The sequence below is a fragment of the Podarcis erhardii genome (assembly GCF_964252035.2).
Source record: "Podarcis erhardii genome assembly, chromosome: 16".
In the NCBI taxonomy this organism is placed as follows: domain Eukaryota; kingdom Metazoa; phylum Chordata; class Lepidosauria; order Squamata; family Lacertidae; genus Podarcis; species Podarcis erhardii.
Window position 1 is genome coordinate 37,072,567 of NC_138514.1, and position 26,451 is coordinate 37,099,017.

The 26,451-nt window shown below is 49.4% G+C and overlaps 1 protein-coding gene across 18 annotated transcripts in view; it reads left to right on the forward strand.

Moving 5' to 3' along the window:
* The window catches only part of MYO18A (myosin XVIIIA), a 148,339-nt gene that overhangs the window by 39,950 nt on the left and 81,938 nt on the right, over positions 1-26,451 (forward strand). For 7 of the 18 annotated variants that reach the window (XM_081844026.1, XM_081844011.1, XM_081844021.1 and 4 more), the window contains exons 2-14: positions 337-404; positions 2,549-2,607; positions 7,842-8,627; positions 9,693-9,779; positions 11,715-11,837; positions 14,714-14,801; positions 16,196-16,305; positions 16,409-16,585; positions 18,874-19,084; positions 21,154-21,296; positions 22,222-22,322; positions 23,342-23,405; positions 24,516-24,660. In XM_081844026.1, the coding sequence (XP_081700152.1) occupies positions 368-404; positions 2,549-2,607; positions 7,842-8,627; positions 9,693-9,779; positions 11,715-11,837; positions 14,714-14,801; positions 16,196-16,305; positions 16,409-16,585; positions 18,874-19,084; positions 21,154-21,296; positions 22,222-22,322; positions 23,342-23,405; positions 24,516-24,660 (2,131 nt within the window). In that variant the 5' untranslated portion in view covers positions 337-367. Of the gene's footprint in view, positions 1-336; positions 405-2,548; positions 2,608-7,841; positions 8,628-9,692; positions 9,780-11,714; positions 11,838-11,993; positions 12,144-14,713; positions 14,802-16,195; positions 16,306-16,408; positions 16,586-18,873; positions 19,085-21,153; positions 21,297-22,221; positions 22,323-23,341; positions 23,406-24,515; positions 24,661-26,451 lie in introns of those variants that run through there. The other 11 variants (XM_081844013.1, XM_081844014.1, XM_081844015.1 and 8 more) reach the window with 8 other exon arrangements.

The following is a 26,451-nucleotide window of genomic DNA, read 5'->3' on the forward strand; positions in this document are numbered from 1 at the left end:
ATCAAGTTTTTCTACACTGGAAGAAGGTAGGAGGTCACTGCATTTAAAAGGGCCTGCGGAAGTCACTATCCCAAGGCTGCAGCCTTGCACTGCTTGTAAAGCAAATGCTTATTTTGGGTGGGGTGGAATTACCTGAAAAATTATTGAGGGTGAGTAGCATTTCATTTTCCACACCCGAGGTTAAGAGAATGGGAATTTGGAGGCATGATTACTTAGGAATCCTTTGCCCCAGGTTTCCCCTTGTTGTGGTTCCTCGGTCCGTCTTGCCTGGGACCCAGAGGGCTCCCCCCCCCCATTCTTCAGACTCTTAACCTCTACCACCTTTTTCTCTCCCAGTCAGGGGTTTAGGTTCTCCAGCGTGGCAGCCATGGCCTTTTCATCACGATTTGCATTCTGGGAGCAGAAGGGAAGTCTCTTTGCTATTGTGGATCTTGGCCTTCCCTGCCTCCTCTCTCTCCCTCCCCACCCCCTTGCTCTCCTAAAACTGGGCACTTTGCACATGAGTCGCGGCAGCACATTGAAAAGGGGACCAGGTTGTGCTTGTTCCTGGCATAGGAGGGAGTTGGCTTTGGAGCAGTAGAGGTCATGTTAGAAATGTGGCAGGAATGCCAGTGGTCAGTCCTAGGCCCCCTCTTGGCTTGTGTGAAGAGCAGACGTCCCTGGGGAGAATCTGTTCTCCTCCTTGCCATTTCTCAGAGACTCCAAATGGACTGAACAAACTGGCAGCCACTCCCTCCAAGCCCTTTGCATAGCAACTGTGTGGAATAATCTGCCTGTGAAATAACTTGTGTGCTACTAACTCTACTGTATATTGGATCCTTTGCCAACCCGGTGCCCTTGAGATGTTTTGGACTACATTGTGCTGGCTGGGGCTGATGGGAGTTGCAGTCCAAAACATCTGGAGGGTACCAGTTGGTAGAGGCTGATATATTGAAAGTACTGTGTGATCATGAGTTCTGTTACTGTAAACATGGGTTTGACCTCAGTGTGGAGCTCTTAATATAATAGTTCCTGCCATCTGTTGACTCATATCTCCACACCTAATTTATAGCTCTATTTCTGAGCATTTTAAGCTTTCAAGTGCTTGAGTCCCACAAGGAATGAGGAGCCCCCAAGAAGCCCAGGTTTGCAGTAACAATGTGTGTCCCCCCTTCTTCCTTCCCGCCCCATCCTCCCCTTGCACCAATGCATGGCTTGTGTGGTTTGAGAGCCAATGGAACCAGCACCTCCCTGCACACAGTGGTGTTAAAATGCACTTTTGACTGACAGGTTACTGTGATGTCTTCACAATCCAGGTTTGGAGTAATACGTCATTGTGTCGTTGTGTTACCAACCTATCTACCTGTTTGGTGGGAGTGTATCACATTGCAGCCTTGCTGCCAGAGTTTCTGTTCCAAGTTTGCTGTTCTGTGTTCGCTGGGCTTCAAGGTTGCTAGATTGGGGAGTAAGGGTGTGGGTGATGAGAAAATAGCAAAAGTGTGTAATTGTTGTGGTGCCAGGTTTCTCTTGATCCTGGTGGTTCTCAGTTGCTGTTGCCTCCTCACTCTTGGGGCACCCTACACACCATTGCTCCTGCTTTGATCCTAATGGAAGATGTCTTGTCATCTTCTACGTCCTGCGGAGATGGACTTTTTACCAACTTGGGCTGAGTGTACACATTCCTGGCTTAGAACACAGCAAGGCTGCTCTTTTTCTCAATTCAGATAAAAGTTGGGTGTTGTTTATTTTTGAGGGGGCGGAATTTATTTATTGAAATACTTATATACCACTCTTTCATAAGATATATCGAGGCAGTATGCAACCTGCAGACCACAATAAAACTAGTAAAAGTCTCCATTAAAATGTAATTGAAAATATTAGTAGATATTTCCTGGTGCAAAAGAGAAAAAGACCCCTGCATCAAAATGTCATACAGTGGTGCCTCGCAAGACGAAATTAATCCGTTCCGCGAGTCTCTTCGTCTAGCGGTTTTTTCGTCTTGCGAAGCAAGCCCATTGACAGCTTAGCGGATTAGCGCTATTAGCGGTTTAGCGGCTTTTAGCGGATCAGCTGATAAGCGGCTTAGCGGCTTAGGAAAAGGGGGGGGGAAAGGGGAAAAAACCCGCAGGAACTCGCAAGCCCATAGGGAAATTCGTTTTGCGAAGCGCCTCCAAAACGGAAAACCCTTTCGTCTAGCGGGTTTTCCGTCTTGCGAGGCGTTCGTCTTGCGGGGCACCACTGTATTCATAAGAAACCACAGAAGAGATATGAATTGTGGGTAAGGTGGTGGGTGTCTGCTGCTTCCCAACCCAGTGGTGGGAGTCTACTGGATACAGAGTTGATGGGAATCTGTACACAGCCTTTCTCCAGCATGGGCTTTCTGCCCAGTAGCAGCTTAACACAAGGTCCGTTGGGAGCATCCTGACCACGTCTGTGCTTGTGAAAAGCTACCATCATACTTGTGATGAGGACTGCCCGGAATGTGCTAGTGGAAAAGTGTGTGTGCACACGTTTCAACTGTTTGTCCTGGCGTGAATGAAATATTTCCTTATCTGTATTTGACTTCCTCAGGTGAAGGATGAAGACAAACCTTTAGCGGCGAAAAAAAACGAGAGAGAGGATGGGGCTGTAAGTCCGTCTGGGTTTGAGCACTGGAGGGGGGGGTATTTGCTTGGGCTAACTTCTAGGCCAGGACAAGTTTGTGTGTGCCGTGGGTCTTGCCCCTCCTCCTTTCTCTTGTGTGCAGGCTCCATGGTGTGTTGTAGGGCCCACCGTGTTTTTGTGTGGGATCCTAGAGCTGTAAGTGCGAGAGGGGGCTGGCAGATTATCTTCACGTTTTTTGTTGGGACTAGGGATGGGGAGGAAGGAATTCAATTCAGTTCTCATTTAAAGGTGAACTTAACTAAATTTGCCTCATCTGAAACATTACCACGAGTGGAAATGCAGCAATCCTTTGAAATTTGCATGTCTCTGAATTTTGCAATGAAATTCTCCAGCCAAGGCATGTGTATAGAAATGCTTATGAGAGAGCACAGATTACATACAGAAGGACATCATTTTATTTGTATGCTGCCTTTCAAACCAGGCTGAAGGCAGCTTACAACATGAAAAAATATATAATTACAACATTACCAAAGTAGTCACCAACAATAAATAGAACATCAAAAATACACAATTGAACTGAACAATTTCCATATAATCAAAACACAGATACAAAAATTAATATAGCAGCAACAGCCCCCCCCAAAAATATTAACAACAACAACAACAACAACAACAACAACAACAACAAAAAACAAACACCACTTACCAAATGCATTTTGTTAGGGGCCTTTGCAAAAATGTTTGTATTAGGCAAAATTAAATATAAACATGTGTATATTGAGAGATGTTTACACTGAAACGCTAATGAATTTTCACGAAGACCTTTAAAAATAAAAAAGCACCTTGCAAACTGTTACGGAAAAGTGGTGAATTGAATTTAAGATTGCGAGAAAGAGAAACCAAAGCTGACAGATTCTTCCATTCTTAGTTGGGAAGCAAAGCGGGTTGCGCCAACACTGTTGCCATTAGTTTCTTCTATTTTCTCCTGTGGGCACAGGGATTTTTTGGGTGGGGTGGTGGGGTAGGAGAGAGTTGCAGAGAAAGAGAAACATGCACATGCATGGTGAAAAACCGTGCCCATGTGGCATGTGGAGGGTAAAAGGTGAGTCCTGGGTCTGATGAGCACTATGAAGATCAGCAGAATTTCAGTCTTATTTATTTTTATTTCATAAAACTTGTATACTGCTCGATGGCAGGAAAAACCTCAAAGCCGTAGTGCTAGCCATGGGGCAGAACGACACTTCCTCTGAGCCCACAGGATGTAGAAAGCAAGTGACTCCTCCAGGTTCCTGCCTGGCCTTGTTGTTGATGCTGACGAGAGACCCCTAATGGAGCCCATTTCCAAAGCCACCATCCCTACCTCTCTCTGCCTCCCCTGTGCCCAGTCATATACACTTCGGGTGGTGGGACCTGCCAGTTCCCAGAGAACCACTCCCCTGTGTTTTAAGCTGGGTCTTTGTTAGGCTGATCACTTGGTGCGGCTTGAAAGCTATCGCTGTGGGAAGGTGCCCCCTGCACAACTGGCCTAGTTCTAGGATAATGGATGGTGGCAGGGACAAAGAAGGAGCCATCAGGGCTGGAAACCTACCCCTCTGGGACAGGCTTGTAGATGGTCTCAGGCCCTTTAGGCTTCTCTCCCACCTCTAGCTTTTTCCAGTCTTTTTATTCCTTGAGCTGCCCCCCCCCCCCGCAATCACCGCAGCTCTTCTTTTAGTGGTGGCTGGGTTTCTCCTGATTTGTGTTATTAATTTAACAGCTCCCTCAATGCTCATTTTGGTTGGGCCTCAGTTTTACACAACTGTGATTATTTGGTGCCCAGAGCATCTCTGCTATTCTGTTTGTGGCTGAGTACGGTACCTCTGCCGAGAGAAACCCCTGTTTAAACACTCTGCTACTGGTGAAGTTCATTAGTTTGTGTTTCATTTGCATCCTGCTTTTCCTAACAAGGAAGCCAGGGTAGTATATGGCTCTCCCCCATTCACACATTTTGTGCTCGCAACAACCACCCTGTGAGCTTTGTGGCTGAATTAGAGATTTGAACTTAATTTTTCCTGGCCCTAGGATGAACCTTTTGGTTGCTTTTCAGCCTGCTCGTATCTTAGCAGGTATGTCTCAGCCCAGGATAACTGGTAGGGAGGAACAGAATAACAGAGTCATAGAATTGTAGAACTGGAAGGGATCCCAAGGGTCATCTAGTCCAACCCCCTGCAATGTAGGAATCACAGCTAAAGAATCCCTGACATATGTGCCATCCACATTTGGCCTTGAATAGCTAGGAGAAATGTGAGTGGGTGGGCAGAAGTATCTCAGACCCTCTCTCGTCTAGACCTCTAAAATTTTTGTGAGCCCCCCAGTTCAAACCATTGGAAATGGTTTCAGGAGCTTATCTGTTTTGATCTATATTCAGGGCTCTGAATATATGAAGAGCCACAGAAATGTCACAGCTCAGTGGTAGAGCAACTGCCTTGCACACGGAAGGTCCCAAGTTCAATCCCTGGCACCTTCAGGTAGGAGCGTCGGCTGCCTGAAAATTCTAAATAATAATAATAATAATAATAATAATAATAATAATAATAATAAATGTTGTTTATACCCGCCCACCCCAGCCAAGACCGGACTCAGGGCAGCTAACACCAAGTATAAAAACAATTGATTAAAATACAACTTAAAAACAAGATTAAAATACAACATTAAAATGCAGCCTCATTTCAGTAAAAACTCAAATCAAATCAAAGAGATCTGCTGCCAGTCAGTGTATGCGATACTGAGCTAGATGGAGCAATGATTTGACATGGCAGCTTCATACATTCCTAATATGCTCCTGTTCTGCTTGTTAAGAACATTGGCATTGTTGTTTTTTGTTTTAATATATTCAAGGTACAGAACTTAAATTACAGAGTGTTTGGTGTGGGGGAGAGAGCAAACCCTTTTGTGATGGCCCCCTTAGCTGCCATCTATAAAAGGCTAACAGGAAGGAACAGTTTGCCTAAAATTAAGGGAGTGAGGATGGGACTTGTGAACTCAATTAAGTGTCCAATTCCTACCCCCCCCCCCCGTTGATGCTCCAATTTAAGGACGTGGAGCAGAAGCAGAACTAATTACTCAGAACAGCAAAAATGCAGAATTAAATTGCGCATAAATAAAGCAAACCATGCACATTTGCTTAACTTGCATGTTTTACACAGGTCGTGGCACTTAGCTTTGCAGAATTTGGGTTACCATTGGTGTAGAATTTTGCGGAGTCCTGCTCATAGCCTCCTTACCCTGGTCAATAACCTCTTCTCATTTCAGTGTTCAAAAGTGGCACCTTTCTTGCCGAGCCATGGCTCAGAAGGCGAGCTGGAACTTTTTAATGATGGCAGCACCCCTGCTTCCACTCTCCCCAGCAAGCCTTTTGCCGTAGCGGTTGAAGCTTCTCCTGGCCTTGGGCCATCCATCCTAGGTCTGGTGCCCAGCAGCCATTAGCTATGCTGCTTGCTGCCTCCTCTTCCTTTAGCTGCTCCTGAAGACAGACCCAGAAGCTTCCCCTTGCTCAGCTGCCCTGCTTTCCTCCTTTGTTCTAAAGCAAGGAGCCAGCTGCTCGGCTTTCCCTACTGGTGTCTTCCCTCTCCCTCTTTCTCTTCATCCTGTACCCTGGCAGCCTTCCCCTTCTGCTGCTGCAGCTCTCCTTTCTCATCTTGGGGCTGCTGAGTGTTGCCTTCGCCCCCTTGGCAGAGGCCAGAAGCTCGTCCAAGAACGACAAGACCTGCACTGTTCAGGAGAGTACAGAATTGATGCAGTGGCTGCTTTTTGGCTTGAAAGAAATCTCTTTAAGGAAGGGCATCCGGAGGGGAATAGCCTTGACTGGCGTCTTCCCCGCTGCTTTTTTTTAAAAAATGCCACCCTTTTCCTGATCCACTTCTCTTTTTAGGCTGGGGCCTGAAGGGTAGGGTTTCCCCTCCCCCCCAACCCCCAAGGTGAGTTTATCCTGGGAAGCTGATTCCTTGTATTTTTGTTTCCATCCAGTCTCACTGCAGAGCTTTGGTCTGTGCTGCCGCTACACTGTGGGTTGAGATGAGTCTGCAAAGTCTTAGCTGCATGGATGGATGCTTTACGAAAAGGACTTGTGGGCAGAGGGCTCTGCAGGGATGTGGGAGGGGGGAATCAGTTATTTTCTCATTCCTGGGAATGCCCTTTGGAAGTAACCTTTCCTCTAGAACAGGGTTTCCCAAACTTGGGTTGCCAGCTGTTTTTGGACCACAACTCCCATCATCCTTAGCTAGCAACGGCAGTGGTCAGGGATGATGGGGATTGTAGTCCAAAACCAACTGGAGACCAAAGTTTGGGAAACCTTGCTCTAGAACATAGGAAGCTAGTCCAGCAACAACCTCGGTGACCCAAGGTAGAAGAAGGTTGGTCTATGCTGACTGACCGCAGTTCTCCAGGGTTTCAGGCAGAGAACTCTTCTAGATGCCTAGAGATGCCACTGGGGATTGAACCTGGGACCTTCTGCATGCAAAGCAGATGCTCCACCACTGAGCTACAGAAGCTCAAGCTTTTATCCTTGGTGGGCCTAACCCTGCTGCCTTCCCCCAAACCTCTGAGGTTGGAGCAAAAAGACTTGGAGAGCTAGCATAGAAAGGGGCTTGACTCTTCCATAAGTACTGTCCATCCATTTTTTCCCATATAATTTTGTGTATAATTAGTCAGGGTTTTTCTTAATGCCCGTGTGGCTTGGACATAAGTGGGCCCTCTGTATACCGGAGGCGATGCTAACACAAGCAAAGAGGATGAGTTGGGTTGCAGCCACTATGCTGTGTATAAATCCGTTTGCAGTAGACTCCTCTTCCGTTCCTTTTGGCGGCATGTTCGTTTCGCTTCCAGAACCCCACCTGTGCCCTCTTCCTCCAGCTCAGCCAGTTGCTCATTTGCAGCTGTTCGTTGTGATTAGCACTCTCTTCTGCCCACTCCACTCCCCAGTCACACAAACTTTTCCTGGCCTTTTTGCATGTCAGAAGCCAAACTAACCCTCTGGATGGGCAGGGCTGTCCCTGCTGTTGGGAAGGAACCAGGGATCCCATTGGATTCTCTGCTTGGGAAATCTGGGGAAGGCAGCTTCTTCCTTGTTGTGTGAATGCAAACCCTTGAGTGGGGAGGAGGAGTGGAAGGGCTGAACTTGGTCCCTCCAGCACAGCGCCTGGCTGGTCGCTGCTGCCTTACCTTGGCATTGTTTGGGGGCCTGCTCTCCTCACAACATCTTAATGTATCTGCAACTATAGTTGGATGTCCAGAGTGCAGGAAAGGAGGACCCCCGGAACCCACGCAGCCCAGAGCCCCCAGAACGCCCTGGGAGGGTGAAGAGCCCAGAGCCCCCTGGGAAGGTGAAGAGCCCAGAGCCCCCTGGGAGGGTGAAGAGCCCAGAGCCCCCTGGGAAGGTGAAGAGCCCGGAGCCCCCTGGGAAGGTGAAGAGCCCAGAGCCGCTGCTCAACGGGGACACCCAGCATTCCTGCCCTCCCGACCAAGCCATGAATGGCCTGGAGGGCTCCCAAGGCGCTGGCTCATCGACTCAGCCTGAGCCACCTGCTGACGATGCCCAGGGCCTCTCCCGCAAGAGAGTGGTGAGGGTGGTGCGGAAGGTGGTGCGGAAAGTGCTTCCAGGGGAGGATTCTGGGGGCTCCAAGGAGCCGGGACGAGATGTCAAGTCCACGGAGCCAAGCAAGAAGGAGGAGAAGCCTCCTGCAAAGGTCCAGCCCCCACCTGCAAGGGTGCTCTCTCCATCCCCTCGACCCCCCTCTTCCTTGAAGTCTGAGCCCAAGGAGGCAGCCCCCAAGGATGACCTCTCGGTGGGGCTCAAGAGCCTGATGTCGAGAGGCAGGACCAGAGAGCATCGGCCCCGTGCCAAGCTGCCAGAGAAGAAAGAAGAGGAGAAGAAGCCCCCAGAGAAGACAAAGACCCCGCCTCTTGCGGAAGGGAAGGCCACGGACACAAAGGGGAGTCAGGCGCCAAAGGGGCCTCCTGCGGCTCCAGCGAAGCTGGCAGTACAGAAAGCCACCACTGTGAATAAGGTACTAGTGCATGAGCACCGCAGCTTGGCGGGTGCACGAGGCCAGCATCTGAGCATGTGCAGAGTGCCTTTGTGTTCCTCACCTGGGCAGGGCAGGCAGTGAACTTCGGCTCCCAGAGTCTGGAGGGGGTCCTCAATGCATGGAGTGTGCTGCTAGTCCTGCCACAGCGAGGCTCTTCTTTCTCTCGGGGAGAGTGTTGAGCTCTCTCTTTACCCCACCCTGTGTCACCCCCACCAGGCAGCTGTTTTGGTGCTTAGGGCAGCTTCTGATTGGTGTGCTTAACAGCCCATGTGCCACTTTGACCATGCCATGAGGCTCCTCACCTTCATTTCAAGCACACATGAAACCCATTTCTGTCTCTTAGAGTTGCAAAGATGAGCTTGAACATGAGCAGGTGATTCTGGGTGGAAGTTCAAAAACTGGAGGACAGCTGAGCAGGGTTTGTAAGCTGTCTGTGGAGGGTCTTTAATAGTTTCTTCCCCTCAGGGGAAATCTAAGCAGATTATATCAGAGTGTATAAATATCAGTATTCAGGTTGCAAAATTTGGGTTGAAAAGTGGAGCTTTCCAGCATTTTAAAGCTGGAGTGCTTTTTAGATTCATTGAGGAGACAGGAGTGGAAAAGCCATAGCATGGCTGTGTTCTGCATCCACAGTTGAAGGCATTAATATCAATTGCTGGAAACCACAAGAGGCGAGAGCGCTTGAAACCTGGAATGCCCGTTTCCCACTGTGAGAACAGGATGCTGGACTAGATGGGCCACCAGCCTCATCCACCATCAACACCCCCTGCTAAATCTAACCCTAGAATAAACATTGGAATTAAATGTGTTCAGTGAAGATGGGCCCAGAGTGACCCCACTCCGTTATTTTTTTTGTTTGTTTAACAAAATTTATATACCGCCTGTTTGTAAATAGAACCTCTAAGCAATTTACAAAAATCCCACTTGTTATGCCTGTCTTCAATCTAGCCTGAGCTTCATTGCATCCACGTGACTCATAAGGGGTGTGTGTGTGTGTGTGCATCACTGGGTTCCTTAAATACAGTTATGACCTCTGTCATCTAGACTCCTTCCAAGGAGAAGCCCCAAACAGCAAAGCCAGCAGAGAAGTCTCCGCCTTCCCTGAGTCCTGGAGAGGAAACCATCCAGCAGGTGTGTCTTGAGCTGGAGGTGCATGTAGGGCCCCCTTTGCCTGTGTGCATTGCTGTTGCTGTTGTGCCTTTGCTGAGGGCCTGTGTTCTGGGGCAGGGAGAAACCTGGGGGGTTGGTGGTGGTGGTTGTGCAGTGAATATGTGTGTTTATTTATGCAAAGTCTCTGGCGACCAAAGAGGCTCACCACACAGGTGTCTGTTCCCACATGGGGTAGGGGTGCGCAGAATTCAGGCTTGCGGGATCCACTTCCTTCTTTTACTAGGACTCTGTGATCCACCAACTGGAGCCAGGTGCAAAAGAGCTCCTAGCCTAGCAATTTGTTTTTGAGTACCACCACAACTCAGCTCAGCTCAACTCACAGCGCTTCTGAACAAAAATCATTTCCAGGCTACCCTGATATTATTTTCAGCCCTATCATTTTGGGTGGCATTGGGAAAGCGGGGTGGGAATTATTTCGTTGCTTCTATTGCTAAACCTTTGGGAGTCAGAAATCTTTGCTGAATTACCACAGATCCTTCTGAGATCTTCCCACCTCTGGGTGCACAGATCTGTAGGCACCTCCCAGATTTCTCTCTGGGGAAAAGTTTTTTCCTGTTCTGTCTGAAGTGTCCTCCTTAACTTATGTTGGGACACACCTACCTTGACTGACGTAGATTTGTATGAAAATGTAGGCCACTGTGTTACTAACATAACAGAGCACATGATTTTGGCATTCAAAGGCTTTCATGTTTGTGTTCAGAGGGTTTTTGTGATCAGAGTGTTGTACCTTTGCCCCATGCAGCATGAACCTCACCTGGGTAAACGGTGCCTGATTCTCAGCACTCTAAAGTCTGGCCTCTGGGCTGACAGGAGGAGGTTTGAAGTACAGGGCCAGAACTGGGTGTATATTCTCCTAAGCCAGACCCTGGCTTGGTCAGGTGGCTTACAGAAGCTCCAATGAGCAGCTAAGGTAGCAGGGTCCATCTCTGCTTGTACTCTTGCAGTCTTGGCCCACCTGGGGGAAGCCATCTCCTGGCGGCAGCTGCCTCTTAGGGCTGCCAGCTTTTGATTTCAAAAACTCCACTCCCTGGAGAATGAGGGGCAGAACCTGGCTGGCTTTGGGATTGTGGCCACTAGCCCCCAAACCCTAAACTGAACAACTAACTGCCTTCCTTGCACATTTTTGGGTGCTAGACAAAAGCATCCGTCTTTTCCCAGGCCTTTGGCTAATTAAACAATCTATGGTCTTTTAAAAAGTTTATGTGGTGGGGGGAATATTGTTTTGGTTTTTACTACAGGATATGTATTCTGTGTTTTTATATGGTAAACCACCCTGTGATCCTCGAATGAAGGGTGGTATAGAAATGTAAAAAATATTTGTAATAACTTTGCCTGCTTGGCTTTAAATGTTGCATTGGCATTACAGACACCAGCATTGGCCATCTAGCCATTGGTCGAGATTCCCCCCCCCCAGTCCAGACCAATATTTATTGATTTGCATTTATATCTCACCTTTTTATCCAAGGAGTTCAAGGTGTCATATGACATTCTTCCTCTCCTTCTTCAATCCCCACAACAACCCTATGAGGTAGGTTAGGCTGAGAGGCGGTGACCGACCCCCAAGGTCATCGAGTGGGGGATTTGAACTCTGTTCTCTACCAGGTCCTGGTCCAACACAGCTCCACCTAGAGTGTCATGATGCTCAGGTTTCAGTGGTCCTGCCTTGCTGATCTCCAAGACTGTTGGGTGGGTCTTGGGCAAAGTGAGCTTGGCTGGTCCCTGCCACTGCTGGAGGCCACAGAAGACTTGCTGAGGGTTCTGCTGCCTCTGTCTTTCCTTGTTGCTTCTTGTAGGTGAAATACCCTTCTCCTCTCCGCTGCTGGTCCCTTGACTTTACAGCTTACCTCTCTCTCCCTGTCTCTCTTTTTCTCTCCTCTCTCTCCTTTGCTGGGTTAGCCGGAGCCTGCGACCACCACGGCTGCACTCCCCCAGGTACTGTACCCCAGCGCACCGGAGGACCCCCTTCTATCTCCCGTCTGCCTCTGGGTTGATGTGTGTGCTCGCGCCACGTGCTGGAGTGTAAGGCTTTATTCACCTCTTGGCATCTGGCCTGGGCCTCCCCTTTCCATCATGCTGGCACAAGAGAGAGATGACTTGTTTGCACACGGCTGTGCGGGCGTTGGGGAGGGAGGGAGGGGGCAGCGGGTGGGGCAGGGGTGGGAGCCTCCATGTCACGTGCCAAAGCTATTGCTGGCATCATGGGAAGTGGGGCCGCTTCTCTTGGAAGGGGCAAAAGGCCGCCTACTTTCAGCATCCAAAAGCGACACTGTCCGGATCTTTCCCCTTCCCCTGACGGATCAATCCGGGTCCCAGCTGAGAGCCCTGGTGAGTTGCTTTACCGTGGAAATGGGACGGAGAGCTCTGGGTGCCACAAGTGAGGGCTGGGGAAATGGTGGTAGTGGTGGGGAGGCCAGCTGTTATTCTTCAGGGTAAGGAGGAAAAACCCCCAGGGATCAGTAATCGGTCTGGCCTGGCCTGAAAGTCAGTAAGTGGATGGGTGGGGAAGACTCATCCTCAATTTGATTATCATTTCTTAGCCCCCAAAAGTCATTAGCAACAACCTTTCTCTACTTTCATGCTGCCTGCTGTTCGTGTTACCCTGCCAGCAGCACATGTAGGCAGCGCTTCTGCAGAGTAGCCTTTGGGTCCCTGCCCCAAGGAGCTTACCAAACTACCTTTCAATGGAAAGGGAGACAAACAAAAGTAGAAAAGGCCAGCAGGGAGGAAAATTGCATACAGGTGGACTATTTGGGGGCGCGGGGTGAGGACCAAAGGGGAAGAGCAGAGACCAGGACCATGCAGGTGAGCTGGAAGGCTCAGCGTTCTGTTTTCCAGGTGCCTCTGGGCACTCACAAGCAGAATACGAAGGCAAGGGACACCCTGTGTTGTTTCTTTTCAGGATCTGGCACTGAAGGGTGGGTGGCAGCAGCGTCCAGTAGATTCAAACATGGGGCTTCCGTTTTAACCATAGTGACTAACAAAAGTTGGGGGAAGGCTTGTAGCTCTGTGGTGCAGAGCGCCCACTTTTTTATGCAGAAGCCAGCATCTCCAGGTAGGGCTGAGAGACGCCCTACCTGAAGTCCTGGTGAGAGGCTGCCAGGTAATACTGAGCTAGATAGGCCAGTGGGTTGGACTCAGTATAAGGCAGCTTTCCGTGAATGGCCTGTGTCTTGGAACCCACCCTCGGTCTCCCACCTGACTATTATGATGTTACAAAGGTGCACACATTTGGTCCATTGGGGGTGGCACCTTTGCACTTGGGGGCAGCTATCTCTGAGGGTTTGGAAGGTTGGCTCAGGACGGAGCAAGCTGCGACCTTCATTGCTGCAAGGAACCTTCTCTCTTTATATGCTGCCAAGTAGACTTTTCCTTTCTCCACACCTTAGTTTCCCTTTTCTCATGGTAGGACTAATAGCATGGCAGACAGGGAGACTACAGAGTCAGGTGTTCTCTTTTTGTGGGGGGTGGAGGTAGTATGGTTCTGCTGGTTCCCCCACCCACCCTGATCTCGCCTGGAGGCGGGCATCCAGAGAGAGATTAACCTGGCCCACATTGCTTCCCTTCCTGTCAGCTCCCACAGGCTCAGGCGGACGATGCCCCAGCAGCTGCTTTTGGGCTGGCCTCTGCAGTCTCTCGGCCGCAGGTTTGGCTGCTCCATTCACAACTTTTGTTGCTTGTGGGCGTCTGTGGCTTGAAGCTTGCGGGAGGGGAAGGGTTGTGCTTGGTGTGGGTGACGAAAAGCTGCCTTGGATTTGTGTGTGGTTCCATGAAGGGGATTTCTTTTTCTGAGTCTGTCCTCCATAGATGGTCTCTGGATCAAGGGAAGCCATTATAGATATAATGATGGACCTTTCCAGGGATTGTGGGTCAGACACATGTTGTCATCCTCATCCTTCTCATCCTCATCCCTATCCCCATTCTTCCAGTAGCCCCATAAAGCAGGTTGAAAGAGCCCACCCAGTAGGATTTGAACAGGTGACCCTATTCTGCTTTAGTACCCCAACAGAATTCATTCTTGGATGGTTTCTCCTACCCAACTCCACGCTTCGAGATGGCCTTCCAGTTGTTGCTTCCCCAACTCTCCTAGCTGCAAGGGCCTGTGACCATAGGCCAGCCTTTCCCCAACCTGGTTCCCTCCTATTGTTGCTGAAGTACAACTCTCTACATCCCTGGCCTTTGGCCAAGCTTGCTGGGGCTGATGGGAGTTGTGCTTCTGCAGCGTCTGGAAAGCCAAAAGTTCCCCATGTAAAGGGCCCCTGGTTTACTTCGTCCATTTCAAGATGGGGTTTTTTGCATGCTCCATTCACCCTTCTCCTCACCTTGTTCTGTCTGTACCTCTGGAGTTTTGATTGTGTGTGTGTCAGTTTGGGGAGGGGGGGGCAGTGCTGCATGCTGCATGCTCTTTGCTATTTTCAAGGAGCTGCCTTGCTCGCTTTGGGGAGGGGGGGGCTGCACATTTAACCCCTCTGGAGGTTGAACCCAGCCAGCCTGATCAGAGTTGAGCTTTGGTAGTGGTGATGGTGACGGATCTTGTTGTGACACGTCTGAGGGAGGGGGAGTCTTGTGGGTTCTGTGCATCAGGCAGGAGAGCAGGTGGGCCTGTGCAGAGTGCAAGATATGAGCAGGGAAGTTCTGTGAGGAAGGCTGTGCACACACCATGCATTTAAAGCACACAGCTTCCCTAAAGGATCCTGGGAGCTGTAGTCTGTGACAGGTAAACTTCATTTCCCAGGATTCGCTGGGGGAAGCTGTGTGCTTTAAATGTACAGTATGTATGCAGTCTAAATGGAGCTGGGCTGAAGTGGGCAGAAGCCCATCCCCCCCCCCCGCTCTCTCTGAGGGGCTGTGTAGTGACTCCAGTTGTTTCTTGTCCGCCCACCTCCCCATCCCCACAGGCCAAGACGGAGGAACAAATTGCAGCCGAGGAGGCCTGGTATGAGACGGATAAAGTGTGGCTGGTCCACAAGGATGGCTTCTCCTTAGGTAAGTGGGGGTCAGTGGTGCAGGCGGTGGGGTTCCTTTTCATGACTTGGGCTCAACCTTCCAGAGAGGCTTCCTGTCCCCAGCTACCCCCAGTTCCCACCAGCAACGTGGGGCTGGGATGAGGTGTTCGTTGAAGGGGCCGTGTGCTGGAGGATAATATAAATAGCACAGAGAGGAACGAAGGGAAATTCTATTTCAAAATAGTAGAACTGTGGGTTGCTGCTCGATGAAAGCAGCAGGTAACTGAAGGGTTACAAAACCCCAGTACAAATGGCCCTTCTAAGTTAATTGCCTCTGAATATTTTGATGGCTACTAGCTTGGGAAATTGAGTGGGCTGGGGGGAAGTGGGTTGCAAAGTGGAAGAAAAATTTTCATCCCCTTCTCAAAATACTCATGGACATCCAGTGAAGCTAAATGTTGGAAGATTCAGGACAGATTTTTTGAAATTTCATTCTTCACACTGCTCCTGTTGACATACGTCTGTTTTGGGAGACAGTGGAGCAGTTCTCCTTTGGGGGTGAAGTCAAACTCTTGGAATGTTACAGCGCCTACTGTGGCTGTAGAGACCGGTATGGGAGAGGCATGTTTTGTTGCAGCTGGGGCAGATGAAGGTGTCCGGTGCTGTTGCTGCAGATGCACCAGGGTGTTTCTTCTCTCTGTGCTCCTCCCAGGGGTCACTCCTCCCCTGGTCACTGCTATGGATGCAGGAGCTGACTGTCTCCGGGCGCTGTGACTGTCTGAAAGGGATCCCCAAACAGTGTTGCTGGCCTTCATGTCATGTTTGCCTTCATGCCAGTGCACAGTTAAACTATAGAACTTGCTGCCACAGAGGCATTGATGGCCACCAACCTGGATGGCTTCAAACGAGGATAGACAAATTCATGGAGGCTCTAGAGTAGCGGTTCTCCACCTGGGGGGTCCCCAGATGTTGTTGGACTACAACCCCCATCATCCCTGAGCTCTGGCCTTGCTAGCTAGGGGTGATGGGAGTTGTAGTTCAACAACATCAGGGGACCCACAGGTTGAGAATGGCTGATCTAGAGGGTTATCAATGGTTACTAGCCACAAGGGCTGTGCTCTGCTTCTAGGGTCGGAGGCAGCAATGCTTCTGAATGCCAGTTTTTGGAGAATGCAGGAAATGAGAGTGCTCTTGTGCTCGGATCCTGCCTGCAGGTTTCCCACAGGCACCTGGTCTGCCACTGTGAGAACAGGATGCTGGACTAGATGGGCCGTTAGCCTGATCCAGCAGGGCACATCTTACGTCCTGGAAAGCATTTTGTGTTTGGTTGGGCCACTAGGTGGCAGCATCACCTTACCTCTGAGGTTTCCCTCCATGTCCGTTGTGTCTCTTTCCTACAACTGACCCTTGTGTCCTGCTTCCCTGCCCACACAGCAAGCCAGTTGAAGACTGATGCTGCCGGCCTTCTGCCCGAGGGGAAAGTCAAGGTGAAACTGGACTATGATGGAGCTCAGCTCGAGGTGGATGAAGACGACGTGGAAAAGGTAGGCGTGGAGGCTGGGCTAGCTGCCTCTCACCTGCAGCCAAAGCTGGATTGACTCCTTGTCCTGCCCAGCTTAACCACGTTCCCCCTCTCCCTCTGCCCAGGCCAACCCACCGTCATGCGACCGCGTGGAGGACCTGGCCAGCCTTGTGTATCTCAATGAGTCTAGCGCCCTGCACACGCTCCGCCAGCGCTATGGCGGGAACCTCATTCACACCTACGCCGGGCCCAACATGGTGGTCATCAACCCTCTCAGCTCTCCATCCATGTACTCTGAGAAGGTGAGTGTTGCGGCCGGGTGGGATGGAGCGGGTTGGCAGAGCGGGCGCTCATTCATTTGTTTGCTTCTTCCTCACTTCGTTTGTATGCTGCTTTCCCGAGAGGAAAGAGTCCTGCTCAGAGCCGTGTACAACAAAGAAAAGAGGAATGTATCCCAGAATCGACCATTGCAAGAACAATTTAGTAATAAATAAAATAATGAAACAGCAGCGTGATAGCAAATATAACAACATACTGGGGGGAAACACATTTCTGGACTGTAAATATAACAAGATTGCATTAACCACACAATACTTCTTGGCTGTAGCAGAAATAACAAGGGAGCTTGACAGTTTCACCTTGGTTCTAGAAACACCCTCCCCCTTGGTGGGTTTCTCACAGTCCCTCTCCTGCTGCAACTTGCAAGGCTTCCAGAAGTAAGGGGTAGGGTAAATGCTCCCTCCCATGCTGTTCCTCATTGTTGGGGCTGGCCATGACTTTGGATATTCCCTTTGGGAGAGGAGAGGGGGCAAAGGTCATTGATATCCCCCCAGTGGAGACGATTGAAGGCTCAAAGTGCCCCTGTTAAAGCCACTCCATGCTCCCCAGGTGGGACTGCAGAGTTCTGTTATTTACCGTATTTTTCGCTCTACAAGACGCACCAGACCATAAGATGCACCTAGTTTTTGGAGGAGGAAAACAAGAAAAAAATATTCTGAATCTCAGAAGCCAGAACAGCAAGAGGGATCGCTGCGCAGTGAAAGCAGCAATCCCTCTTGCTGTTCTGGCTTCTGGGATAGCTGCGCAGCCTGCATTTGCTCCATAAGACGCACACACATTTCCCCTTTTTAGGTGGGAAAAAGTGAGTCTTATAGAGCAAAATATACGGTACTTTGAAAATGCGTAAACTGCTTAGGAACGTAGGAAGCTTCCTTATACTGAGTCAGACCATTGGTCCACCTAGCTAATTATTGTCTATACAGTCATACCTCGGGTTACAGACGCTTCAGGTTGTGCGTTTTCGGGTTACGGACGCGCCAAAACCCGGAAGTACTGGAACGGGTTACTTCCGGGTTTCGGCACTCGCGCATGCGTAGAAGTACTAAATTGCGCTTTGCACATGTACAGAAGCGCTGAATCGCGACCCATGCGTGCGCAGACACGGCGCTGTGGGTTGCGAACACTGCGGGTTGTGAACATGCCTCCTGCACAGATCACGTTTGCAACCCGAGCGTCCACTGTACTGACTGGCAGGGGCTTTCCAGGGAGGGCATCTTTCCCAGCCCATACTTGAATGTGGGACCTTCTGCATGCAAAGCAGCTTCTCTTCCACTGAGCTACAGCCCTTCGCTTGATTAAAAACTTTGTATAAATAAAAAGTTATCCAAGTGGTGTACGAATAAGATAGCAGAACACAGCTGAAACCTCAAGTGAATTAAAAACATGTAAAATAGTTACCATTGAAACAAATATTCATAGAACCATCAACAAAGGCAAAACCAATAGAATCTTTAAAACAGATGTGGGTAACTTAATGGCTTTCCGAAGCAAAAGTGTGTTCATTAGGCACCTAAAACACTATAATGAGAGTGCCTGTCTGATGTCAATAGGCAAGGAGTTCCAAAGTGCAGGGGCTGCCCCACAAAATGATTGACTCCTCACAGATGTAGTGAGGAGAATTTTCCCTGCAATGTGTCACTCATGCTGTTTGTTTGTCTGTGTGTACTGAAATTTATAGACCACATTTTTATTGGTAGCTCAAAGAATAGAGATTTAAAAATCGACATCTGGTTAGTGTTGATCAATAGACCAGATTGATAACATGGCGTTGTAGCAGCACAGCTGGGTAGCAGGCCTAAATCCATCATTAATTTCTTATTTAGATTTACACCCCCCACTCTTGAAATACATTATCGGGGGGGGGGGGTGACAACGGCAGCTTACAATAAAGCTTTAAAACCACAATTGACATATGTAGCGAAAATCAGACATTTTAGGATGTATATCCTTGTTTCATAATCATTTTTGTAAGCAGCTTTGAGTTTATTTTTTGTTGTTAAAGTGACTAATAAGAACAGAAGACCCCCCCTTTTTTAACTGGACATGCTGTTGGGGGCTGAACCTGGGACCGTCTGTTTCCAAATAGATGCTCTATCACTGAGCTACAGCCTCTCTCTCTCCCCCTTCTCTCTGGGGCTCCTGTTTCCCAGTTCCAGAAGCCATGTCTGCTTTAATCCTCCCAGCATCTCCTCTACCGCTTGCCCTTTTGCTGCCTCTCCGATGCCACACTTAATGCTGCCGCTTCCTCCAGGTGATGCACATGTTCAAGGGCTGCCGCAAGGAGGACACCTCCCCCCACATCTACGCCGTGGCCCAGGCCGCCTACCGGAACATGCTCATGAGCCGCCAGGACCAGTCCATCGTTCTGCTGGGGAGCAGCAGCAGCGGAAAGACCACCAATTGCCAGCACCTGGTCCAGTACTTGGCCACAGTTGCTGGCAGCTCCGGGAAGGTCTTCTCAGGTAGGTGTGTGGCCAGCAGTGGCCTCGGCTCCTTCTAGAGGCCCTTGGGGGTGGGGGCAGCCCTTGGGAAAGCAGGTGAAAATGAGGACATTTCTACTGAAATGATGTTCAAGGGAAGCCATGCCACCAAACAGCAAGGAGCACACCAAGCTCTCGTCCTGTTTCTTTAACAAAATAAATGTCTTTGTTGGAATTTAACAATTATTTTTATTGGCAAAGAAAAGAAAAGAAACCAAGAGTAAACAAATGCAATTTTACAGCAGGTTGAAAGCAGCATATCATGAAGCTTACTGTTCCAAAACATTATGAAAGATGCCAATTTTTCCATAAATCTGTTAGGCTGGTTCCTATGTATTCTTTTGTGGTGTTAACTTAATCATAGATCAAATTTCCTCAGTCCTTTTGGATATAGAAGGAGACGTGGTCCCCTCCCTCCATTTAGCTATGACAGGTTTAGCAGCAGTTCTAAGGTTAACAGTATTTTCCAAAGTAACGTATTTTAGATAACCAAGTAGAAATGACTAGGATGTACAATGTCCTAACATAATGGAGATACTGGCCTGAACAGATTTCCAGACTTTATATTTGAGGCCAATTGATTTTTCTTTGTGTGTGTGTGTGTGTGTGTGTGTGTGTGTAAAGCAAACAAGTGAACAATATACAAAACAAACAGGATGTGGTACACTAACCAAAGGAAAACATAGCTCCAGCATTCCAACGAAAACGCAAGAGAGTTGGAAGTCATTTTACAGGCTCACAATAAATAGCACATTACAAGCCCCCTGTGCTGTTTTTGTTTTCTGTTTTTTTCCAACATTTGTTTCAAGTCAGTGATGCTTGGGAATTGTATACAGCTACGTAGATTTTTGAGAGGCGAGTGGAAGAATATTGACTCCATTGTTGGGTCACGTACATTATGAGAGGGTACCACATCCCATCAAATCCCCCCCTTCCTGTTTTTAAGGGGAGGCCCTTCAGGGACGCTGAACTCATTATCCGACCATTGGTCCATCTGACTCAGTATTTTCTGTGCTGACTTACAATAGCTCTTTAGGAATTCAGGCAAAATCCTTCCCTGCCCTACCTGGCGATGCCATTGTTTTATTTTTAGACCGATTTGAGCAATACTGAAGACTACAGCTCCCATCATCCCTAACTACAACTAGAGACCCAAGTTCGAGAAACACTGGACAGGCTTCCCGCTGGGTCAACTGGTTGGCCACTGTGAGAAGAGGGTGCTGGGCTAGATACAGCAGCCAAGCTCTTCTTATGTTCTTCTTAAGAGGCAAGATGTTGCAGATGGAGGAAGAAGGAGGTGGACTTTGCAGATCTCGCAGAGAACCTCAGAAGAGCCTTGCAGCTGGATCAGGCCTAGTGGCCCATCTAGTTGACCATCTTCTTTTCACAGTGGCCTGTATGGGAATCTTTTGCAAAGCTGAGCTGAGCTGGTATAATGGAAGAGGCAAGCGGATCATGAACTGACATGCCTTGGGCTACCTAAGTCTCTCTTTCCTATCCCTGTCCCTCCACTCTCAAAACGCACCTTTGAATCCTGCTGCAACTGCCATCAGCTTACTCTTTGTTGGAGAAGTGCTGACCCCTGTTGTTGTTCTCTGGTTTACTGGTTGCTGTGTGCTGCTGTAGTGCCCTTTTTAGCCTGTCTCTTCAACCTCCAGCAGCCAGGATCCTGTCTTTTCTCTCTGACTTGACAGCTCCTCTGAAATCTGACTGTATTCCTTTCTGGATGGGTGGTGCCTGATTGACACTGTCAGCACTGCGTTTCACAGGGATGCTAACCATTTGACACTCAAAATGTCCCTTGCTTTGAGTTGAGTAACTTGCATGGCACAGTGCCACACAGTCGGGGTGTGTGTGTGGCAAATCTGCTAAGGGGTGATGCAGTCGGATAAGGGGTCCCTCTCGGCCCCTTGAGATGATGACCGGTCTATTGGGGTTGTGGGGGTGGGGTGCACACACATGCTTGCCAGTTCATCTACATGTATGTGAGCGTGCCCCCACGCACAACAATGGTCTGCCCCTGCATGCTTTTCCTTGCTTTGCCTTGGCAGCGGAGAAGTGGCAAGCACTGTACACCATCCTGGAGGCCTTTGGCAACAGCGGCACGAGCCTGAACGCCAACGCCACCCGCTTCTCACAGATAATCTCGCTGGACTTTGACCAGGCTGGGCAGGTGGCCTCTGCCTCTGTGCAGGTGAGAGGGTGTGTCTGTGTGTGCTGCATACACTTCCAGCAGGTTCTTACTATGTTCTTGCATTCTTGTATCCCTGCAGCAGGGAGCACTGGTAGTTGTCTTATCCTGAGCCAGACTTTTGGTCCATCTAGCTCAGACTTGTCTACTCACAGCCTTTCTCCAGGGTTTTAGACAGGGGTCCTTCCCAGCCCTCCCTGGACTGAACTTTCTGGGACTTCCTGCATGCAGAACAAATGCTCTACCATTGAGCTATCATCCTTCCCTCAAAAATAAAGTGAAATTCCAGGCTGGTTTATTAAAGGCTGGTTTAAATAGGAATGTAGAAAACTTCCTTCTCTGGAGGCAGACCATTGGCACATATAGCTCATTATTGTCTGCACTGACAGGCAGCTATGATCTAGGGTTTCATGTGTTTTTTGGGGGGGTATTTCTCAGCCCTATCTGGAGATGCTATTGGGGATTGAACCTGGACCCTTCTGCATGCAAAAGAGGTGCTCTGTCACTGAGTTCAGTGGCGTAGCGTGGGGGGTGCAGGGGGGGCCGGCCGCACCGGGCGCAACATCTGGGGTTAGGGCAAATCCACGGGTTAGGGGGCGCAAATCCACGGGTTAGGGGGCGCAAATCCACGGGTTAGGGGGCGCAAATTACTTGCCTTGCCCCGGGTGCTGACAACCCACGCTACGCCACTGACTGAGTTACAGCCCTTTTTGTGTTTGCAAGTATTAGGGGGCTTGTAGGCCATGCTGTCATGGCTGTGATGGTCCTGAGCCTCACAAAATTAGCCAGAAGTGAGAGTATGACAGAAGGTGGGGTGGGGTGGGGTGGGGTAGGAGCTGGGGTTCTGCAGGAAGTTCTTGGGGCCAAAGTGGGAACCCTCTGGCCTTGTACCATGCAGACCTTTTCTCTCTCTGATTGCATCCCTCAGACAATGCTGCTGGAGAAACTCAGGGTTGCCAAGCGCCCCGCGAATGAGGCCACCTTCAACGTGTTCTACTACTTGCTGGCCTGTTCGGACAATGCCCTCCGGTAAGGAGGCTGCTGTAGCCCCCAACCCAAGGGACCAGCGCCTGCCTGGTTGCATGTGTTGCAGTGTCCTCCTGGCTTGGGGTTCTCAAAATGGGTTGGAAGGAAGGAAGCAAGCTAGCTTTTTCAAAGGTGGCTTTGAAGACTACTTGAAACCTTCAACTGGTCTGAAATGCAGGGCCCAGATTACTGGCTGGGGTTGCCTTGGGAACTGGAGGCCAGCAATGCTTCTGAATACCAGTTGCTGGATGCCACTGGAGGGGAGAGGGCTCTTGTACTCGAGTCTTGCTTGCAGATTTCCCACAGGTATCTGGTTGTTCACTGTAAGAAGAAGATGCTGGACTAGGTGGGTCATTGACTTGATCCAGTAGGCTCTTCTTATGTGTGTCTGGCCTCCTCCTATGTTGCTTTCCCACTGTCCAAAATTGTCATGAAAATGTCCTTTGTGGTGAGACAAGTCTCACAGCTCTGCCTTGGGAAGGTTTGTCAGCCTCTTCAGATCTGTTTTGGATATATTCAAATGCCTCTGTGCATATAAGGAAGGGAGGTCTCTCCCCACTGATTAACCGTAGCCCAGCCAGCCCTGAAGTGAGGGGGCAGGACAGTGCAGACCATGGGCCTTGATGTCCTGAGTGGTTTTAGGAACTCTGTCTGCTTTTGGCAAGCGTAGCCTTTGTTTTTGCTTTAAAAAGATTTTTATTTATGTGCAAAAACTACAACATCACATAAGAAAAACGAGGGTAATTCAAACCCTTTAGGTCTTGGATGTTTTGTGATAAAACATGGGCCTGATAATCTTGTAGTTATTGGCTGGGGTAATAATGTGCAAATCATTTCAATTTCTAAGCATCCTGTGGAGGCAGCTGAACATAAATAAAAATCCACAGGGTTCCTGCAAACCAAGGCAACCCCTGTTTTAGTGCAGGGGGTGGGCTGGGGGGAGGGCAAAGTGGGCCTTTCTGAATTGGGGTGCTGCCTGCAGCACTCTCTCCTGACTCTCTCCTCTTCCCCTCCACCCCCAGGACGGAGCTTCATTTCAACCACTTGGCCGAAAACAACGTCTTTGGGATTGTACCCCTGTCAAAGGTAAAGTGGCTCAGTCGTAGAAGGGGTGGAGCTAGAGTCAGACCACCTGGCTCAATATTGTCTACATTGACTGGCAGCAACGACTCTCCGGGATTTCAGGCAGGAGTCTCTCGCAGCCCTACCGGGAGGCCATTGGGAACTGAGCTTGGGACCTTCTTGCAAGACAGATGCTTTACCACTGAGCTATGTCTCCTCTCCTCTTTCTTGATGGATGGTTGGGCAGCTGAGGGGATCAGAGGTCTGCATGGGTTGCTGGCTAGTGACTGGGAGAGGCTCACAGTATTGCTGTTAGTATGCAAAGCCCTCAGCGCTTCGTGACCACTTTGCGACCACTTTGCTTGAAAGATCACCTCCTCCCATATGTGCCCTCTTTTGACTGCTTTGATCTGTGGGGCTGACATTGCTCTGAGTGCCACATAATGTTCATTCTGCCCTTGCAAGAAATCAGTCTTTTAGCATGGCGGCCCCAACACTTTGGATCTCTGCACTGTACTGTTTTCAGTGCCTGCTAAAAGCTTCATTGTTCCCAGCAAGCCTGCTGAGGCCTTTAATTTTAGCATGTAATCTCGATGATGTGATTTTAGCAAGTATAAGTGTTTTATAATGACTGGTTTTCTTTTATCTTTATGTGAATTGCCTTTCATTGGTATCTTCAGCCACTGTTCATTGTAAGCTGCTTGGAGGTATTTCCTTCCAGTAAGCGGTACATAAATGTTGTTAAATAAAAACAATCCTGCTGTGTGAAAGCTCTGGTTGACTAGCTTTGCGGGACAAAGCGGAAAAGTCACCTACCACCAAGAGCTTTTACCCTTGTTCCTGAGGACTTGCATGCAGATTTTTAATTAAAAGCTGTGCGGGGTCCCTGTTCTTGCTTCCCTGCTCACTCTCTCACCATAAGAGGCAGGAGCATGTGTGTACTAGTGCCCTGAGCAGGCCACCCATGGGCCTGTGGATCTTGGCCGTTGTGCCACCTAAGCCAGCAGAGGAAATGACCCCACGTGGCCCTACTGCAGATGCCATTTACTGAGCAATTATAAACAGGTTCCCCATTTTTTTTTAGTGCAGGCCAATTGACTGTGTATTTTGTTTTATTTGTTTTATTGGCTGCAGCCGGAGGAGAAGCAGAAGGCCGCCCAGCAGTTCAGCAAGCTCCAGGCAGCCATGAAAGTGATGGGCATCTCCAGCGATGAGCAGAAAGCCTTCTGGCTTGTCCTGGGGGCTGTTTATCACTTGGGGGCTGCAGGAGCCACCAAAGGTAATGGGCCAAGCTCGTCGAGAGCTGCCTTGCTTGGATGCTGGGAGTGGCTTCGTTGCTGCTGAATTGGGCTTGGGGTTCCCTTTAGGACACAGGGATGGGAAACCTTCACCCCCTCTCGGCCAGACATGAGCCTCCTTGGACCCCATGAGGTTGTTTCTTACCAAATCAACATTTATTTGATTATCAATACCGCATTTATATCCCACCTTTTTATATCCCACCTCCAAGGAGCTCAAGGTTGTCCCCACTCTTCTCCACCTCTCCATTTTATCCTCACGACAGCCCTGTTAGGCTGATGGCCTTCATGCCTTCATGGCTGAACAATATGTGATCTCAGACGTGGAGTGGGTAGAGACACAGCTGCAGAAAGGATTGAACTCTCCCTGCACATCATTGAAGCAATCCTGCTTTCTGCAGTCTCTCCCCTCACCCCATTGACAAGTGGGCAGGATGACCCACTTGTCAATCACCTGACGTCAAAATGAAGAACAGGCAGGATGAAGTTTGAATGGAAGAGCTTCAGACAGAGGAGGAGGAGCAGGAGGAGCCAAGTGAAGCCAGGCTGTCGCCAGAGTTGCTGGACCGGACCTTGCTCCTTCTCTGACCCTCTGACCTCCATTGCAGGAATTGCTGCTTGACAGCTAATAGTTGAGGGAGCAGAGCAACCAGACAGAGCTGGTCTGTCTTCAAGTTGATAACTGCTCTGAAAGTGGGTGGCTGGGAAATTCCTTTGCGACATCACAAGCGCTGGCCTGCACCATCTGTAAAAGTGCAGAACTGCATGGATTATCCCCCTCCCTACCACACATCAACCCCAAAGAAGAGAGGGTTCATTTGGATTCTGTGCCTCCCAAGTCTGCCCCGCTGCTCTGGAAACAGAAATTGGTACCTCATGTTTTCTGCAGTCACACTCAGACATAACCAGGAGAGGGCAGTCCGTCACAGGGCTCAGCGCTACAGCTACTGCCTTGTGCACTTTGGGCAGTGTGTGTGTGTGTGTGTGTGTGTGTCTAGTGTTTTGCAGCGGCTGGCTTGCTGCTAACACCTGTGCTTTGGGTGTGTGTTTGTGATTTAATCTATTCCCTGAGCGATGAGTGAGTGGACTCAAGGGCATCCTGATCAAATTTGCAGATGACACCAAACTGGGAGGGGTGGCTAACACCCCAGAGGACAGGATCACACTTCAAAACGACCTTGACAGATTAGAGAACTGGGCCAAAACAAACAAGATGAATTTTAACAGGGAGAAATGTAAAGTATTGCACTTGGGCAAAAAAAATGAGAGGCACAAATACAAGATGGGTGACACCTGGCTTGAGAGCAGTACATGTGAAAAGGATCTAGGAGTCTTGGTTGACCACAAACTTGACATGAGCCAACAGTGTGACGCGGCAGCTAAAAAAGCCAATGCAATTCTGGGCCGCATCAATAGGAGTATAGCATCTAGATCAAGGGAAGTAATAGTGCCACTGTATTCTGCTCTGGTCAGACCTCACCTGGAGTACTGTGTCCAGTTCTGGGCACCACGGTTCAAGAAGGACACTGACAAACTGGAACGTGTCCAGAGGAGGGCAACCAAAATGGTCAAAGGCCTGGAAACGATGCCTTATGAGGAACGGCTAAGGGAGCTGGGCATGTTTAGCCTGGAGAAGAGGAGGTTAAGGGGTGATATGATAGCCATGTTCAAATATATAAAAGGATGTCACATAGAGGAGGGAGAAAGGTTGTTTTCTGCTGCTCCAGAGAAGCGGACACGGAGCAATGGATCCAAACTACAAGAAAGAAGAT